This window comes from Hyperolius riggenbachi, chromosome 3 (assembly GCF_040937935.1).
Source record: "Hyperolius riggenbachi isolate aHypRig1 chromosome 3, aHypRig1.pri, whole genome shotgun sequence".
NCBI classification, from domain to species: Eukaryota; Metazoa; Chordata; class Amphibia; order Anura; family Hyperoliidae; genus Hyperolius; species Hyperolius riggenbachi.
In genome coordinates, this window is record NC_090648.1 from 440,646,150 (window position 1) to 440,664,246 (window position 18,097).

An 18,097-nucleotide genomic window follows, 5' to 3' on the forward strand; every position below is an offset into this window, starting at 1 on the left:
TAAAGAGGAATTAATGCGTAAAATTTTCTGTATGCGGGCATAAGCATCCGCATACACTATGCTTCACAGTACGCGCAATTGCGTATTTTAACGCGTAGTCTACGAAATGCATACGAACTGAATATTTGATTTCGAAGCCGTAGTTTGGCGAAGTGTAATTGCGTAAAACTACGCGTAGTTCCAGCATAGTGAAGTTGGCTGACTATGACCATCCCTGGTTGAAATACAATGATCGGGACTCTTTTATCGATTGCATGAGGTTTTTATTGCCATTTCATCTTGTGTTTTTAGAAACGTTTATTGCAGTTTGCTTTTTTCTTTTAACTGTTTGTAGAAGTAGATTAGGATCAGATTCCGACCAGAATCCTGAGTTTGATGCTAACTTCTCTGGTGAAATATGCTCCTCTGTAGTGAAGATGGTAGCAGCAGACTCATTGCCCAAACCTGAGATGTAAACAATGTCTCTAGCTGGCTGTGCCTGCAATGAGGTAACTTATCAGAAGCTTTCTTTACACTTGATGGCCAACTTCATTCAAATACAGGCTGCAAATATAGACTTATGAATGCAGTGAGGTGGTGATTAAATATTACAAATGTTATTATTTTGGTCAGGCTGGCAAAAATGGCATTGATAATAAACAAGTAATTTTGATACTGGATCTGAACAACAAAACTACTACCAAGGCTATACAGACAAAATAACCAACCCCCACAATACCAATTTTAGAACAACTGTAAGGTGAATGCCCTGGCAGATGCTGTCTACCTGGAAGTGGTTGTGTAGAATAGTAGCTTATAAGCAGTAGTGTGCGATCATAAAAAGGATTAATTTCTGGCGGTATAAACTCACCATATTTATGGAGTTTAAGAGGCAACTGGATTTACTCCATGCAAACCACAAGAGTAGACAAACTGCTATTGAATTTCAAATAGTGTTACTGCATAGTACTACCATGTTTTTGTCCTCAAGCATGTTCCATAAACAGAGGTAGACAGAGGAGCATAAAGAGGCCTTGAAAAAGTTAGAAAGGTGAGCAAAAGTGGGTTTCAAAAGATATCATGGCTAGATGAAGCAAGGGTAAAGTAGGAAGACTCATATGAGGTCAAGGAAACCTGGACCACATAACACTAACAAAGCAGCCACTTGCAAATGAATACTAAACTGAGGACCCAAAGAGTAATCATTCCTGGTTTTATGTAGGAATATTAAACAAGAATGAGGATCATTGTTCAGAAAACCTCTAGTTGCCCAAGAGGAAATTAGCATGTTTGTTCACACCTTTTGATTTGCACAATGAAATCAATATATATACCTAGAATCAGTTGGGGCAGCTGAACGACATTAACATTTAAAGGTTACTGCAGGTATGAGTCTGTTAAGTGAAAAATAAGAGGGTTCTTATGTACAGAATAAAGAATAGAGGAGAAAGCAGAGGAAGTTTTTCCTGCTGACCGTGAGGCCTGCTGGATTCTCCTCCTTCGTATCAGTTCCTATGTCCCAATCTATCACCCCAATCTTCACCCTATGTGGCACATCCCTGCTTAAACAGGAGACTGTGCAGCATCTACCCGACTATGGTTACACCCATGCATTAGTGCACAAGGACTGATGGAGAGAAGGCAGAGATACCAACAGAGCCCACAGGACAATATGGGCACGGAATGTCAGAACAAGCAAGGGGTCATGCAGAAGATCAAAAACACCTTATGCTATAAGGGCAATCCAATCTTGTAGTCAAAAAACAGGAAAAAGGTCGGTCTAGGCAGCAAGCATGGAAGTTGATATCCAAGCAAGGGTCAATACAGGCGGCAAGACAAGAGTGGTCAGGTTCGGGCTAGGGTTAAAATTCAGATAATCAAACAGTAGAAACAGCAAAGTACACAGAGAGTGAGCACCCAGCAACTAGCAAGCTAACGCTATCACAGGAAATTGCTTAATGAAACAGGAAGCCTTTTAAAGTAACATGCTCCAATCAGTGGCCAGCCAAACACACACATTTAGCCAATCAATCAACAGAGCCTGCCTAACAGACGCCAGCCACTTAAGTCAGCGTTGTCTGAGAGAATAGGGTGGGCACGTGACCTTATGCACCCGTCCTCTGAGAAAAGCAGAGTGTGTGCACGCAGCCCCACCAGGAGGAGTGTCGAAATTGCCACACGCTTGCACACACACTGGGGACCCGGAATTGTCAGGATTCAGCCCAGCCACATTGGAGATGGCTTCATTGCTGGATACCAAAGGTAAGTTCCTGACACTGACCACCATGCCCCATAGATGTGAGAATATTGTCGACATCTGCCAAACATCTAGGGGGATCAACCAGCTGTAGGTAAGTTTCTAACAGCTACAACCAGTACATCATGTTGTTGCAAACCATCACAGTGCCACAATACTGCTTAGTATAATGTGCTTAGGTTGACCACTCTACTCCGCAGAAGATTAACCACTGTTAGGTCCTTTCCATTTTTAACTAACGACTCTTGCTACTTTTTCAAAATAGTTGTAAATCTTTTCACATTGATAAGTTGCAAAAACTTTTCTCTTTATCTCTTCCACAATGTTCTTTTACCATTGTATGGGGACTACTCAACTGTTATGGGGGCATATACATAAAAGATAGGTTGCACATTATGCAATCAACACGACCCACAATACCTAGATAGCATGAGAATTTCTTGGTTAATGCATGTTACACTATTTGCATGGCATGCATTACTCTAACAATACTGGCATTACCTAGGTAATACAGGTCACACTAATACTGAAACTTGTGCTACCTTTTTGACATAAGCAATGGTAACATTTCACTCTCTGCACTTAGCAACTTTACCAAAATTTACCAAAATTTTGCACATATGCCACATAGAAAAGTTCAATGTATTTGGAGATTCAGACTCAGTAAAGCTGGCTGCATTGAAGCCTGATTTTCCTGAATCTTCAATCTAGTTATCAAGTAAATGAAGCCAACTAGAAAATCTTATAACACTGCACTTCACTTTTAGTAGTAAAGCTGTTCGCTGTTTTTCCATGGGTAACCTTTGTCCAATAATACATTACATTTAGAATGCAATCAGTAAAAATGAGAAGAGAAAAATATACATTTTACACCAATTAAATTGTGGTTCATATTTGTAAGCATAAAGTTGTCTAACAAAAAAACACTGAACAACTTACAAAACTATTGAATACATACTAATTTTAACAAAGTTAGGTTCATGAAATAATATGGGTAAAGTCCAGTCAAAAAATTTCCATTATCTCCAACTAATGACTTTGTGCAGTACTGACACTTAAGATACACATATAGTACACAAGACATAAACGTTGCTTAAAATAATCTTTCCTTATTGCTTAAAGTGACATTTGTTGCAATACATTACAAAATTTCCAATACATTACAGTTTCTTCATGATTTCACAACTTCACTATGTAAATGTTTAGAAATTTTGAATGATTTAGAACTTCTGAGCTCCCTTATTAAACAAAAATGTTGCTTTTATAGATGGACATATCTTAGCTGACTCTGGAGTTTTATTCTGCTTATATATTAATTTATTCCTTTTTGCTGTATGTTATATTCATAGCTTTACACTTGGATGTGTTTTTTATGAAGTCAAAAGTTTCATCATTTTTATTAAATTTTCTGTGCAGCTAGGCAACAAATATATTTTTTATTTCACATTACTCTTTTGTTGCTTACCTGCAGATTTTGATCACTGGCAACTGCTAAATCCCCCGTGTCAATGAGATTGTCTGTGGGAACACTCTGGACTGGCTTCAGATAAGCAATTTCATTCTGCTTTGAGTCAAGAGTCACACAAACATCATATGAGAATGGGAAGGGTAAACTTGTGTCACTGATCTCAGAAGGACATCCCAGGGTGAACTGAGGATACACATTTCTGCCAAAAGTTCCTAGAGATGTTGGTGTGCTTGTTTTTCTGCATTTAAAAATGACTATAACCAACACAGTTATTACAAATAAAAGGGAGATCACAGCTATGAATACTATTAAGTAGAATGTTACATTAGAAGAGGTATCTGATGTCTTTGGTTGGCGTTTTATCTCTGGTACAACTTGTTGAAAATTTTCTGCAACAACCAGGTTCAGAGTCACAGTAGATGACAGAAATGGGACTCCGTTATCCTTTACAAGGACAACTATCTTTAGTCTTAAAGACTCGATGTCTGGAAGTTCTTTTCCTATCCTGATTTCTCCACTGTGTTGACCAATGATGAATAGAGATGGATCAGGAACTTGCTGCAAGTGATAAGATAGCCAAGCATTGTGTCCAGAATCAGCATCCACCGCAATCACTTTGGTCACTAAGTAACCTTTTTCAGCAGAGTGAGGAATAAACTCAAATAATGTTGATTCTTCAGAGTCTGATGATGGGTAGAGAATCTTGGGAGCATTGTCATTCTTGTCAATGATACATATCTTCACTGTAATATTACTACTTAGAGATGGAGATCCACCGTCTTTAGCCATCACATTGAACTGGAACTCACGTAGTTGCTCATAATCAAAGGATCTCTGTGCATAGATAATCCCAGTTATAGAGTTAATTGAAACGTAAGATGACACAGGGATGCCATCTATATTATTACTAAGAATAGAGTAGATTATTTTAGCATTTTCATTGATATCACGGTCTGTTGCATGAACGCTATGTATGGAGGTTCCTTGGGGGTTATTTTCAGGTACATAGACAACATAGTTTACTTTGTCAAAAACAGGAGCATTATCATTTACATCCGAGATAATCAACTGGATGGATTTGTTGGTGAAAAGCTGAGGAAATCCATTATCCGCGGCTGTAATTGTTATATTATAAAGGTGCATTTTCTCTCTATCAATATTTGTGGATGTCACCAGCTTGTAATAATTAGTTGATGAGTAGATGAGTTGAAAAGGCAAAGTTTCGGATATTTCACAGTTGACATCTCCATTCTCGCCGCTGTCTAAGTCATGGACATTTATTAGCGCTATTATTGTGCCAGATGGAGAATCCTCTGGAATTGTATTTGAAAGAGATGTGATTATTATTTCAGGAGCATTGTCATTAATATCCATAACTTGTATTAAGACCTTACAATGTGCGGCAAGTCCTCCTCCATCTTTGGCTTCTACAGTCAATTCATATCTGTCACTATCTTCGTAGTCTATGGCTCCCTTTATTATTATAGTCCCATTTACAGGATCGATAGTAAACAAATCATATAAAGTTTGTGGAATATCGCAAAAGGAATATGTGATTTCTGCATATGATCCCTCATCATCATCCACTGCATTCAGTTTCAGAACCAAAGAGCCAACTGGCATATTTTCATTTACATTTATCTTATAAGTGTCTCTGTTAAATCTGGGAAAATTATCATTTGCATCATGAACTTTAATTTTAATAAGAGCAGTACCAGTTTTTGCAGGCTGTCCTCCATCCACGGCTGTTAGAACTAGTTCATACAAACTTTCTGTCTCTCTGTCCAAAGCCTTTACCAGAACAAGTTCAGGAATTTTAATTCCTTCTGTGCTAATTTTTTCCTCAAGTTTAAAAAAATCATTTTCTCCAATTGTATAATCCTGCACAGAGTTGGTACCTATGTCTGGATCCTGTGCATTTCCTAAAGCAAGGCGGACTCCAGGTAATGCAGACTCACTTATTATGATGTCAAAAACATTTTTGGAAAAACTGGGTGGATTATCATTGACATCCTGAATGTCCACTTTAATTGTATATAAATGTAAAGGATTTTCAATGACCGCTTCAAAGCTTATGAAACAGTTCTCTTTTATTCCACATAGCAGCTCTCTATCAATCCTTTCTGCAATATGCAAGTCTCCATTTTCTAAGTTAACACTAAAGTATTGCATTTTGCTTCTTGAAACAATGTGGAAATTCCTGAGTGATATTTCTTTCGCCTTTAATCCCAAATCTTGTGCTATATTTCCTATTGCAGATCCTTGCTTTAATTCCTCAGCTACTGAATAGTGAAGCTGGGCAGAAATATGTTGATTTGTAAATAAAAGAACAAAAAATGTTACCTGCCAATCCACTGCCCTTCTGCCTCTTTCCATCTTTATATCCTTCTTTCTGTATATATAGGAGAATGCAGATACTCTTCAGTGAATTCAGTTAAAAAGACCAAATGTTAAATATCCTGATTTTGATTTCAGTGAAAAAATAACGGGTTGCAGCAGAAGGAGGAAGTATCCAATACTGTGTCTCTTCTTGCAGGCTTGTATTGTGCCACTCTTATAAAAATCAGGATTTCTATGTACTGAGCTTTAAAATATGATCAAACAGTGCCACTTAGAGTCCATTTAAGGATTTGCAGAAACACTGCTAGCAGCAGGTCTTTTTGTTATTTTATCAACAAACTATTAATTAAAAAAAATGATTTTTTTACTAAAATAATTAATAATGATATCTGCAATGGAGTGCATTACATTTGACCAAAAACAAATCTTCTAAAATTACACTAAACACTATTATTAAATATGTTTGTCTGCTTTGTTTAAAACATTGATGTATGCTAAAAGTTAGGTCTTTTTTTATTTTATCAACAAACTATTAATGAAAAAAATGATTTTTTTAACTAAAACAATTAATAATGATATCTGCAATGGAGTGCATTACATTTGACCAAAAACAAATCTTCTGAAATTACGCTAAACACTATTATTAAATATGTTTGTTTGCTTTGTTTAAAACATTGATGTATGTTAAAAGTTAATAAAGAAGAAATGAATACATTTAAATGTTATCACACAGTGGGCTTAATTCACTAAAGCATGATAACTGCTATCACAGCAGTCATCACGCGATCTACTGCGCGTGGCGCTTTGTGGATGTAAAGGATTACTTTGCGTGATAAACGAACATTTGCGCGCAATTGCGAGCTGGAAACATGCACGTGATCGTGCGTAGTAAATGTTCAGTTATCACACGGAGTAATGCTTTACGTATGCAAAGCGCCGCGAGTGGCAGATCGCGTGATGACTGCTGTGATAGCAGTTATCATGCTTCAGTGAATCAAGCCCAGTATACCATACTCCTTTGGACATTGTATTTAGCGATTAGAGCCATAGACCACATGCCTATTCATATCTAATAACTTTAAAATTGTATTATCTTGTGACTGATGGAGATTAAACAAAATAAGTATTCTTATTTATCATTGACTATAATTACATTTCGAATCTTTTAACATGGATACATCATCTTATTTTAGGATTTAACTATTAAAATAAAATGCAAAGTCCGGAAAAATACCAAATAATATAATCACATTAAAGGGTAACTCTATTTATACATCGGAACTGGTAATAAAGCAAGGCAGAGCAATATTATGCTTAAATTAAGTGATCATCCTGCAATTTGTTGTGTTGTCTGTAAAAGCATCTAGCTTATGCCAGCTATGGCATATATTTGCCACTTATGGCATATATATGCCCCTTACATTGCCTAAAGTAATGTGTAGAATGCCCTATTTTGTTCCTGTAGCACATTCCCCATACTGCAAAAACATAAATCTACCATTCAGGATTTTTGTGCCTCCATGGTTTTGCGCAGGCACTCATCCCTGGTGCTGTCCTGCAGCCCACAGTCTAGTACCCAGAAAGTGATGAAAGACCAATCAGTGTGCTGTTTGACTATGTGACCATTGAAAGTAGCCAATCACCTATCAAATTGAAAGTTTGTTTTATGAAACAAACCCCCTTGACATTAAGGTGGTATGCAGCATGCAGCTTACACCTCCTAACAGTTTTGCCATGATTTACTGAGGCTGGAGAGCAGTGAAGAGTCTGTGTAATCAGACAAACCTGGACTGGGATTTATAAAGATTTTATTTGCTATTAGGTAATAAACATGTGTAGTGTATCCATCCACCCGAGTCATATCAGATTATAATAAGGATTGCTAAAATGTTAGTTACATGCAGGAATGATATTTAACACCTGCAGTGCAAGACTATTATAACCTTTCAGGTAGTTGTTACTGCAGGCAGTTCTTACTGTGATTATATGACCCAGGTACTGTCTTCAAACTTAACCCCACTATAGGAAAAAAATTAAATAAATCAAGCGCAGTGTGGGGTCACCCAGGCTCTCTATTGCTGTCCACTGTCCACCGACCTTAGTAAGCCAGGACCTATACAGTGGTTTGCAAAAGTATTCGGCCCCCTTGAAGTTTTCCACATTTTGTCATATTACTGCCACAAACATGAATCAATTTTATTGGAATTCCACGTGAAAGACCAATACAAAGTGGTGTACTCGTGAAAAGTGGAACGAAAATCATACATGATTCCAAACATTTTTTTTACAAATAAATAACTGCAAAGTGGGGTGTGCGTAATTATTCAGCCCCCTTTGGTCTGAGTGCAGTCAGTTGCCCATAGACATTGCCTGATGAATGCTAATGACTAAACAAAGTACACCTGTGTGTAATCTAATGTCAGTACAAATACAGCTGCTCTGTGACAGCCTCAGAGGTTGTCTAAGAGAATATTGGGAGCAATAACACCATGAAGTCAAAAGAACACACCAGACAGGTAATGGATAAAGTTATTGAGAAATTTAAAGTAGGCTTAGGCTACAAAAAGATTTCCAAAGCCTTGAACATCCCATGGAGCACTGTTCAAGCGATCATTCAGAAATGGAAGGAGTATGGCACAACTGTAAATCTACCAAGACAAGGCCATCCACCTAAACTCACAGGCCAAACAAGGAGAGCGCTGATCAGAAATGCAATCAAGAGGCGCATGGTGACTCTGGATGAGCTGCAGAGATCTACAGCTCAGGTGGGAGATTCTGTCCACAGGACAACTATTAGTCGTGCACTGCACAAAGTTGGCCTTTATGGAAGAGTGGCAAGAAGAAAGCCATTGTTAACAGAAAAGCATAAGAAGTCCCGTTACCAGTTTGCCACAAGACATGTTGGGGGACACAGCAAACATGTGGAAGAAGGTGCTCTGGTCAGATGAGGCCAAAATGGAACTTTTTGGCCAAAATGCAAAACGCTATGTGTGGCTGAAAACTAACAATGCACATCACTCTGAACACACCATCCCCACCGTCAAATATGGTGGTGGCAGCATCATGCTCTGGGGGTGCTTCTCTTCAGCAGGGACAGGGAAGCTGGTCAGAGTTGATGGGAAGATGGATGGAGCCAAATACAGGGCAATCTTGGAAGAAAACCTCTTGGAGTCTGCAAAAGACTTGAGACTTGGGCGAAGGTTCACCTTCCAGCAGGACAACGACCCTAAACATAAAGCCAGGGCAACAATGGAATGGTTTAAAACAAAACCTTTCCATGTGTTAGAATGGCCAAGTCAAAGTCCAGATCTAAATCCAATCGATAATCTGTGGCAAGATCTGAAAACTGCTGTTCACAAATGCTGTCCATCTAATCTGACTGAGCTGGAGCTGTTTTGCAAAGAAGAATGGGCAAGGATTTCAGTCTTTAGATGTGCAAAGCTGGTAGAGACATTCCCTAAAAGACTGGCAGCTGTAATTGCAGCAAAAGGTGGTTCTACAAAGTATTGACTCAGGGGGCTGAATAATTACGCACACCCCACTTTGCAGTTATTTATTTGTAAAAAATGTTTGGAATCATGTATGATTTTCTTTCCACTTCTCACGTGTACACCACTTTGTATTGGTCTTTCACGTGGAATTCCTATAACACTGATTCATGTTTGTGGCAGTAATGTGACAAAATGTGGAAAACTTTAAGGGGGCTGAATACTTTTGCAAACCACTGTATGTGTCCAAGAGTTAAGTGGGTTCCTGATAGGTGCTTAAATATATTTCTCATCCTTAGAGAGAATTGTCAGCAATAGCCCATGTAGTAGACATGAAAATTCTAAACATTGTTGCCTAGTTTATGCTTCTTATCTGTTTTATAAGGTATGTCTTGAGACTGTGGTTAAGCTTACAATTTAGACCATCTTTTATAAAATAAAGATCTAAGTGGTATTTATAGTCTTATACTTTAAAATAATGTAAAATTATTGTAGACCTTGATGGAATGCATATGCACATTACAAGAAACAGGATCTGGAGCACTACACACTCATTTTATTTATAATCCTAGCATTTATAATTCAGCTTGTCGATAACAAACACATAAAACTTCACAAAATCTAGCCAAAAGTTACTTGACAGTATAATTGGTTTGGCTTCTGTTTTCACCTTACAGCATCTAGCAGCTGATCCAGTCAACCAGCTGCTGTGTTCTTAACTAGCTGATGTTGGCGATTGCCAGACCCCAAACTACTTCTCCTTTTAAGTTGCAACGACTCAGAGGAGGAATATTTTTTAACGCCGTGGGGGATTTGAGTGGCAGCAGGGTGAGCCGTCATTTGGCTTACCCTGCGCCTATCTCACCGACGGTGTACTAAGACATACGCCCATACAGCATGCAGCTGCCTAGAGGAAGAGGAGAACCAATGCAGACTGGTGTAACTACCGCATCTGCAAGGGATGCAGGCATGGGGGTTGTCCGAAGAAGGAAAAGCCTGAGAGGGGGCCCGCAGCTCTGGGGCCCACTGCCCGCCAGTATGCATTAACAAGTGGGTGGACGCATAAGACAAATAATTTATTTGTTTCTGAGCATGCTGTTTCTGTAGCATGTGGCAGTGGGTACTAGGACCTGGAGGCATACTTCTTTTCTACCTCCTGAATGTCCTGCTTGGATACTTTCTCAACCCCCCTCCCCGCCCACTCAAGAATTCAGGACGGTCACTCACAGGGTGACGTAATCCAGGCAAGGGAGAAGAAGATGCCATGCTGTGTAATATGTGTGGTGTGGTGTGTGTGTGTGTGTGTGTGTGTGTATATGTATATGTATATGGGTGTGTAGTATGTGTGTGTGTATGTGTGTTGTGTTGTCTGGGGCCTGTGGCTGTGTGTGTCTGGAGCTGAGGATTACTGACACTTGGTGCCAGGGGACAGTACTGGGGCCAGGGGACAGTGCTGGGGCTGCAGGGATGGTCACGCCTTTTTTATACATAGTTATCTTACCTGGTTTCCTTTTTGAGAGATCTATGGGGTGGTTGGTGCAGGAGGGTGGTTTGTGGTTGGATAGAGGCTGGGCCCCATCCAAAGTTTTGCAGGGAGGGGCCAGTGGTTTCTAGTTATGCCCCTAGGACCAGGTGATTATTACAGTGCTCACTGTGCTGCTCTTCATAGTGGGAGGGAGGAAGAGCTGGCCCCGGTCATGGGCGTGCACCAGCTATTGTTATGCCACTGTCCACAACATTTAAAAACTATACGTTTTATTAAATACCCTGTGTCACAAGCCCCCTATAAAAACGTATAGTTTTTGAATGTACCTGAAATAGTGTGTAAATTGGTCCGCACAATGCCTTCCAATCGGTTTCAGCACACAGACCATGCAATCTGTGGTCACAATCGGTGTGAAGAAACCGCTGGGATTTTGGCAGCAGACCGACTAGAAGGGAGCCTGTGAGTTACAGTAATACAATTTACACACCATTTCAGGGTATAACTGCCACCACCTCTGTTTTAACGGGACAGAGGAACCCACTGACTGGCTGATTCTAGACCTGCAAATAAAACGGTTAAACACACACTATTTTATCTAGCTATCAACAATGGTAGCGACTCTTCAGAAGCCAGGGTTCAGTTTGTGTGGCTGAATAGCAGGGTAGCTGAACAAATAAATGACGTTAGCGTCATTTATTAAAAATGCAATATAAATAATTAATATATACAGAAAATCATTAAAATCAACAATTATAGAGACATTAGTAGCCAGTATGAAAATAAAAAATACGTATACTTAAGGTCAGGTGAAATATGTCCTTTCTGGGAAATATGAGCACATGGAAAATGTCCTTTGTTTCAGTTCAGCCACATGGTCCTCTGGCTGGCTGGCTTGATCAGGTGATGGTACACAGGGGAGGACTGCCCCTCCCTGTATGCACCCTGGTTTTATGGAAGCTAGTTTTGGGGTGGGACCAAGCCCGCCCCTCTTGTTGACAAACCAATCACAGTTCAAGTCCTTTGAGAGAGATTTAGGTTTAAACTTATAAAACGCTGTAATTCAAAACCGATAAATGCCACATTTGCGCTGATAACAGATTAATACACAATGGATTCAGGGGCTCATACAGAGACCAAGAATCCTGAGTCTAGCCCAAGTGGTTGCAACAAAATTAATAACTCTGCTTAGGATTGGGCTTCGAACTCCCACGATCTCTTAAAACATGCGCAATTTCAACTGCGCCTAAATGTGTTATTTTAGTAGAGGTAGTCAGTGGCATTCCGCTACAATCTTACCAAAAAATGACTGGCTATATTTTCACTTTGGACTGTCCATATGACAATGTTTCGCTGTGTTGCTGCCATTCTGTCTAAGGGGCTGCAGTTTTTGAATAGGCCCCCTGCTGTGGCTTTTCCTGACTATTCCTGTGTATGCTGTCATTCACAGGTAACTTTGATGAGGTTAATTACCTGGTCAGAGTTGTGACAGGTACGTGTGAACTGTCTTCTTTTGATCAAGTTAATTTAAACCAACATATCTTCACTGGTCAGCAAACATACTTCAGGAAAAGAAAAAATGTCATTCTGATCGCTGCAATGACTGCGCAAATCTAACCGGGAAGTGATCAGAAAATCAACTGCGTGAATCTTCCCGATTTGCCTGCGTTTCTCACAGCTGTTCCGTGACACCCTGGCACTAAAAAGTTGCAGAATCTCTGTGCAACAAAAATCCCCACAAAAATCGGATTGATATATGTCATAGTTTATACCCACTGAACCAAAACTACATAGCTGGGGATATGGCCCATCTTCAAGTCATACTACGCCTAATTATTTTACCTTTGCAAAAACATCTATACCTAGATCATACTGAAAAAGCAGGATATATGACAACAGGTATAGTGGTATAAAGGTTCAGTCTTTGGTTTATATTACAGGGTTGTGCTATATTAAAGCAATTTAAGTCAAAAGTGCAGCCCTGGCATCAACCCATACATTTACACATGATGATAGTATTGCACTTGGACATGCACAGTGGGAGTTAGAAGCAGTGAGACAAAAGGGGCCACAGGGAAACCCCCAAGGTATTTGCGAGTGCAGAGAACCATGAAACACGAATAATAAGGCATTCCACTATCGCAAAGAAAGAAATCAGTTTAACTACTTCATGCCATAGTCTCAAGGTATAAATGCATGTGCACATGCGTGCTCCCACAGTGTATGTGCAGACGTACTTCTGCAAAATAGACATTTACAGGTGTTTATAAACATCCATTTTGCAGGAAATAATTTTTCCCCCCTTTTATGTACAATTTAATTCAACAATAGAGTTTTCCAGTGGTAAATTATGTATGCCGAAAAGCATGCAGAACTCTTCAATAAAAAACCTTAAACCATAATCATTTATGCTATGCTTGAAGAGTGTTTGAGCTGCAAGTAATTACAAGCAACAGTTTTTCAAACTTACACCTTTTATTAAAACTGCAAAGTACACTTGAAAATGTTTGAAAGATTACTAATTGTATTTTATTCTGTTCATGGAAAACAACTGAACACTGCCCCACAATAGTAATGCAAAATCAATTATGATACAAATTGTTTATTCTGTCCATGGAAAACAATTGAACACTACCCCACAATAGTAGTGCAAAATCAATTATGATTCAAACTTGCTTATTTTATGAGGAGTTACTTAAAACAATTAGCAGCACTGTCAGGCTATAAAAAATATCAAAAGCAAGATTTAAAATCAAAACAGTAGATTTTCTTTAGAGTTTAAAAAGCAATGAGCCAAGCACTTTCTGGAATAAAATGTGTGCTATAGTTTAATTAGCATATAAATCCAAGGTCAAAAAGCTACCTACTTATGCAGCTGCTACTTACATATATCTTGCATATGTCATGAACATCTGAGAGAAAAAATGGCTTACCTGCTGAATACCTGTTTCTGCCACTTCTGGCTCATTAGTGTCAATGAGGTTGTCTGTCGGAACATTTTGGTTTGGCTTCAGATAAGCAATTTCATTCTGCTTTGAGTCAAGAGTCACACACACATCATATGAGAATGGGAAGGGTAAACTTGTGTCACTGAATTCCGAGGGACATCCCAGTGTAAATTGGGGATATACATTTCTACCCACGGTTCCAAAATTTGTTGGTATATTAGTTTTCCGACATTTATAAATGACCATAAATACCACGGTAACAATAAATAAAACAGAAATCATAGCTATGGAAATCACTAGATAAAATGTCATTTTAGATGAGCTTGAAAAACTCGGCTGGCGTTTTATCTCTGGTGCCACTTGCTGAAAGTTTTCTGCGACAACCAGGTTCAGTGTGACCGTAGATGATAAGGATGGAATGCCATTGTCTTTTACTAAAACCACAATCTTCTGTCTTAATGACTCCATATCTGGGAGTTCTCGTCCTATTTTTATTTCACCACTATGCTGACCAATGATGAATAAAGATGGATCAGGAACTTGCTGCAAGTGATAGGAGAGCCAGGCATTGTGTCCAGAGTCAGCATCCACTGCAATCACTTTAGTTACTAGATAACCCTTCTCAGCAGAGTGAGGAATAAACTCAAATAATGCTGTTTCTTCTGTGTCTGGTGATGGATAGAGAATCTTAGGTGCATTGTCGTTCTTATCCATGATACATATCTTCACTGTGACATTACTGCTTAGAGGTGTCGATCCACTGTCTTTGGCCATCGCCTGAAACTGGAATTCCCGTAACTGTTCATAGTCAAATGATCTCTGAGCATAAATAATCCCAGTTACTGAGTTGATTGATACATAGGATGAAACTGGAATACTTTCTATGTTATGATTGATTATTGAGTAACTAATTTTAGCATTTTCATTAATATCATAATCTGATGCTTGTAGTTTATGTACTGAAGTCCCTTGTAGATTATTTTCATGAATATAGATGGTATAACTTGCCTTCTCAAATACTGGTGGGTTATCGTTCACATCTAAGACAGTCAATTTAATTGTTTTGTTTGATGAAAGCTGAGGGATTCCATTATCCACTGCTATTATGGAAATATTGTATTCAGTTTTACTTTCTCTGTCCAATGTCGCTGACGTTAAGAGTTTATAGTAACCTGTGGATGACAATGTGAGCCTGAAGAACAAATTGTCAGATATTTCACAATTAGCCTCCCCATTCTCACCGCTATCCAAGTCATGAATGTGAATCAAAGCTATGATGGTATCTGGAGGAGAGTCTTCTGGAACTAAAGATGTAAGAGATGTAATCATTATTTCAGGCGCATTGTCATTGATGTCAATAATTAGAACTAATACTTTGCAGTGTGCTGCAAGGCCTCCGCCATCTTTGGCTTCCACTGTGAACTCGTAGCTTTCAGTAAGTTCATAGTCCAGCTGACCGATCAAACTGATGTTTCCATTTTCGGCATGTAAAGCAAAGATCCGACGTGCATTTTCGGGAATGTAACGAAACGAGTATGTTATTTGTGCATTAGAACCCTCATCATCATCAACAGCATTTAGTTGTAGAACTGGAAACCCATCAGGTGCATTTTCATTTATACTTATCTGATAATTTGTCTTGCTAAACTTTGGAAAGTTGTCATTAACATCCTGAACAATAATCTTAATAAGTGCCTCTCCAGTTTTTGGAGGATTCCCTCCATCCCATGCAGTCAATGTGAGTTCATATGAACCTTGCTTTTCTCTGTCCAGCGGTTTCTCTAAAACGAGTTCAAGATCCGAAGCCATTCGTTCTCCCAGAGAAAAACAGTCATTGTTACTTATCGTATAGCGTTGCACAGAATTATCACCCAGGTCCGGATCCCGAGCAAGTCCTAAACTGAGACGCACTCCGGGTAATGCAGATTCACTAATTCCTATGTCAAAAACATTTTTAGGAAAACTGGGAGGATTATCATTTACATCCTGAATATCAACTTTAATTGTATACAAATTTAAAGGATTTTCAATCACTGCTTCAAAGCTTATTAAACAACCCTGTTTTATCCCACATAATATCTCTCTATCTATTCTTTCTGCAACATTTAAGTCTCCATTATCTAAATTAACACCGAAATACTGTGTTTTACCTCGAACCACCATATGGAAATTTCTGTGTGATAATTCTGCTGTAGTCAGTCCCAGATCTTTGGCAATGTTTCCTATGGCAGATCCTTGCTTTAGTTCTTCAGGTATTGAATAGTGGAGTTGAGCAAAGATATGATTTAATGTGAAAAAATAGAAAAGAAGAGCTACCTTCCATTTCACTGACATTCTACATCCACTAGCAATCTTCTGATCCATTGTCTGAATTCTTTCTGCATGCAACAAAAGGAGCAGATCCAGTATTATTAATCCATCTGTAATGATGATATCTGTAGTTCCTGATATGTCTGTCCAGCAGGATGGTCTGTATTTCAGAAAAAAGCAGGCTAAAATTCCTGTTGTGTCTACTCCAGCGGCTCTGCACTGACACTGTATTTTAATTCAGGAGTCTTCAGAAACTGCACACTTAAATGCAATCTTAATCCAACAGTGACACTTTGAGGCTGCTTGTGGAATTGCAATGCATGGTTATACTTTTATTTTTTTAACACTTAACTAAACAATATTGTATAAGAATGTTTTATTTTGAAACTGTAAGTATGTTGTGTAGTTTACACATTTTACTTCAAATATTTTTTTTCTAATATTGATGATTGAACACTTTATTTTAGAATAAAATATTTAAACTGAACTTAAAAAACAACTTTTCTTGTAAAACATAAAGCTGGTGCCTGCTATTACTCCATAGGTATATTGTAATATAATTTTGAATAATATCAGTGTTACTTTTTCAATCTTGACACTTTTTGTTTGCGAAAATACATAGTTTTTTGCAATATGAAAAAAACCCACCAAAAAATCTTTAATTTTTTTTTACTGCAAAACACACAAAATATTGTTTACTTTAGCATGAAAAAGTGTAAAATTGGTTAATTGCTGAAATTCATGACAAATGCTAAAACATTACAAAATGATTATCTATGGCATTTTCAAAAGTCAAATTTAACAATACTTTCGTGAAAATGTATTTGAAAAGAATATTGGCATTTTCCCTTATCATATTTCATATATATTTATATATTAACATATAGTATTGTAAACATCATGAATGATGACACAGCTTAAAATAAAGCAAAAGGCAGAAAATATCATAATTAGCTAATGTGGAGGAATGCAATAACTAAATGTAACTAAATATACATTTTTTTAAGACCTGTTGCACCCTCTTAAATATGCAGACTTCCATGCCGTTATTCAAGTAACGCAAAGTTCTATAGGAGATGTCATGGCGAATATGGAAGAGAAAGGTTCTCAGGATGAAACAAGCAACATCATAAGATACAGACTCACTAGCCAGTATCCAGGCTTGCTGCAAGTGAGAGGGAATAGAGAGACAAGACAAGACACAGAACATTTGACTCCTGGCAGACTCAAAGCACCAGAAATGCAGCCACTAGGACGCACTCTATAGGCAGTAGTGGTGTTAGGGAGTCTTACCCAAGGGCACCTACTGAATAGGTGTTGGCTTACTGAACAGAAAGAGGCAAGATTCAATTCTGGTCCCTTGTGTCAGAGGCAGAGCCCTCAACCATTACTTAGCATGTGTAATTGTTTCAGAGGGCAGATGTATTAAGAGTCAAGTGTCAAGTAAACATCTCCTGAAATACGTTTTTATATATATTCACTGCAATAATTGCTTTACAGTTCAACAGCTCAAACTTTATCAAATGACCTGAGCATTCATAAACATGGTTATGTAAAGGATGAAGCCATGAGAAGGTGGCTGCCTGTACCATGTATTACTTAGGGAGTAATAGAAACCGGATAGCTATTCTATCTTGTTTAAGGATTGCTTCCCTGATATAAATCACAAATTAGAAACAAGGAACACCAAGAGCCCCAATAGTGTAATATGTACTGGTAAATGGTTACTAGATAGAGTACATATTAATACTCACAAACCAGGGTTACCATTAGGCAACCACTGTAAAGGCAGGTGGGGAGATTTTCCTGACCCCACTCAGGAAT

General features: G+C 38.4%; 1 protein-coding gene across 11 annotated transcripts in view; it reads right to left on the reverse strand.

Moving 5' to 3' along the window:
* The window catches only part of LOC137564200 (protocadherin gamma-C5-like), a 669,033-nt gene that overhangs the window by 524,243 nt on the left and 126,693 nt on the right, over positions 1-18,097 (reverse strand). Inside the window, exon 1 of one of the 11 annotated variants that reach the window (XM_068277760.1) lies at positions 13,949-16,342. The exons of 9 other annotated variants lie outside the window; for them this stretch is intronic. In XM_068277760.1, the coding sequence (XP_068133861.1) occupies positions 13,949-16,327 (2,379 nt within the window). In that variant the 5' untranslated portion in view covers positions 16,328-16,342. Of the gene's footprint in view, positions 1-3,701; positions 6,094-13,948; positions 16,343-18,097 lie in introns of those variants that run through there. One more of the 11 variants, XM_068277762.1, reaches the window with a different exon arrangement.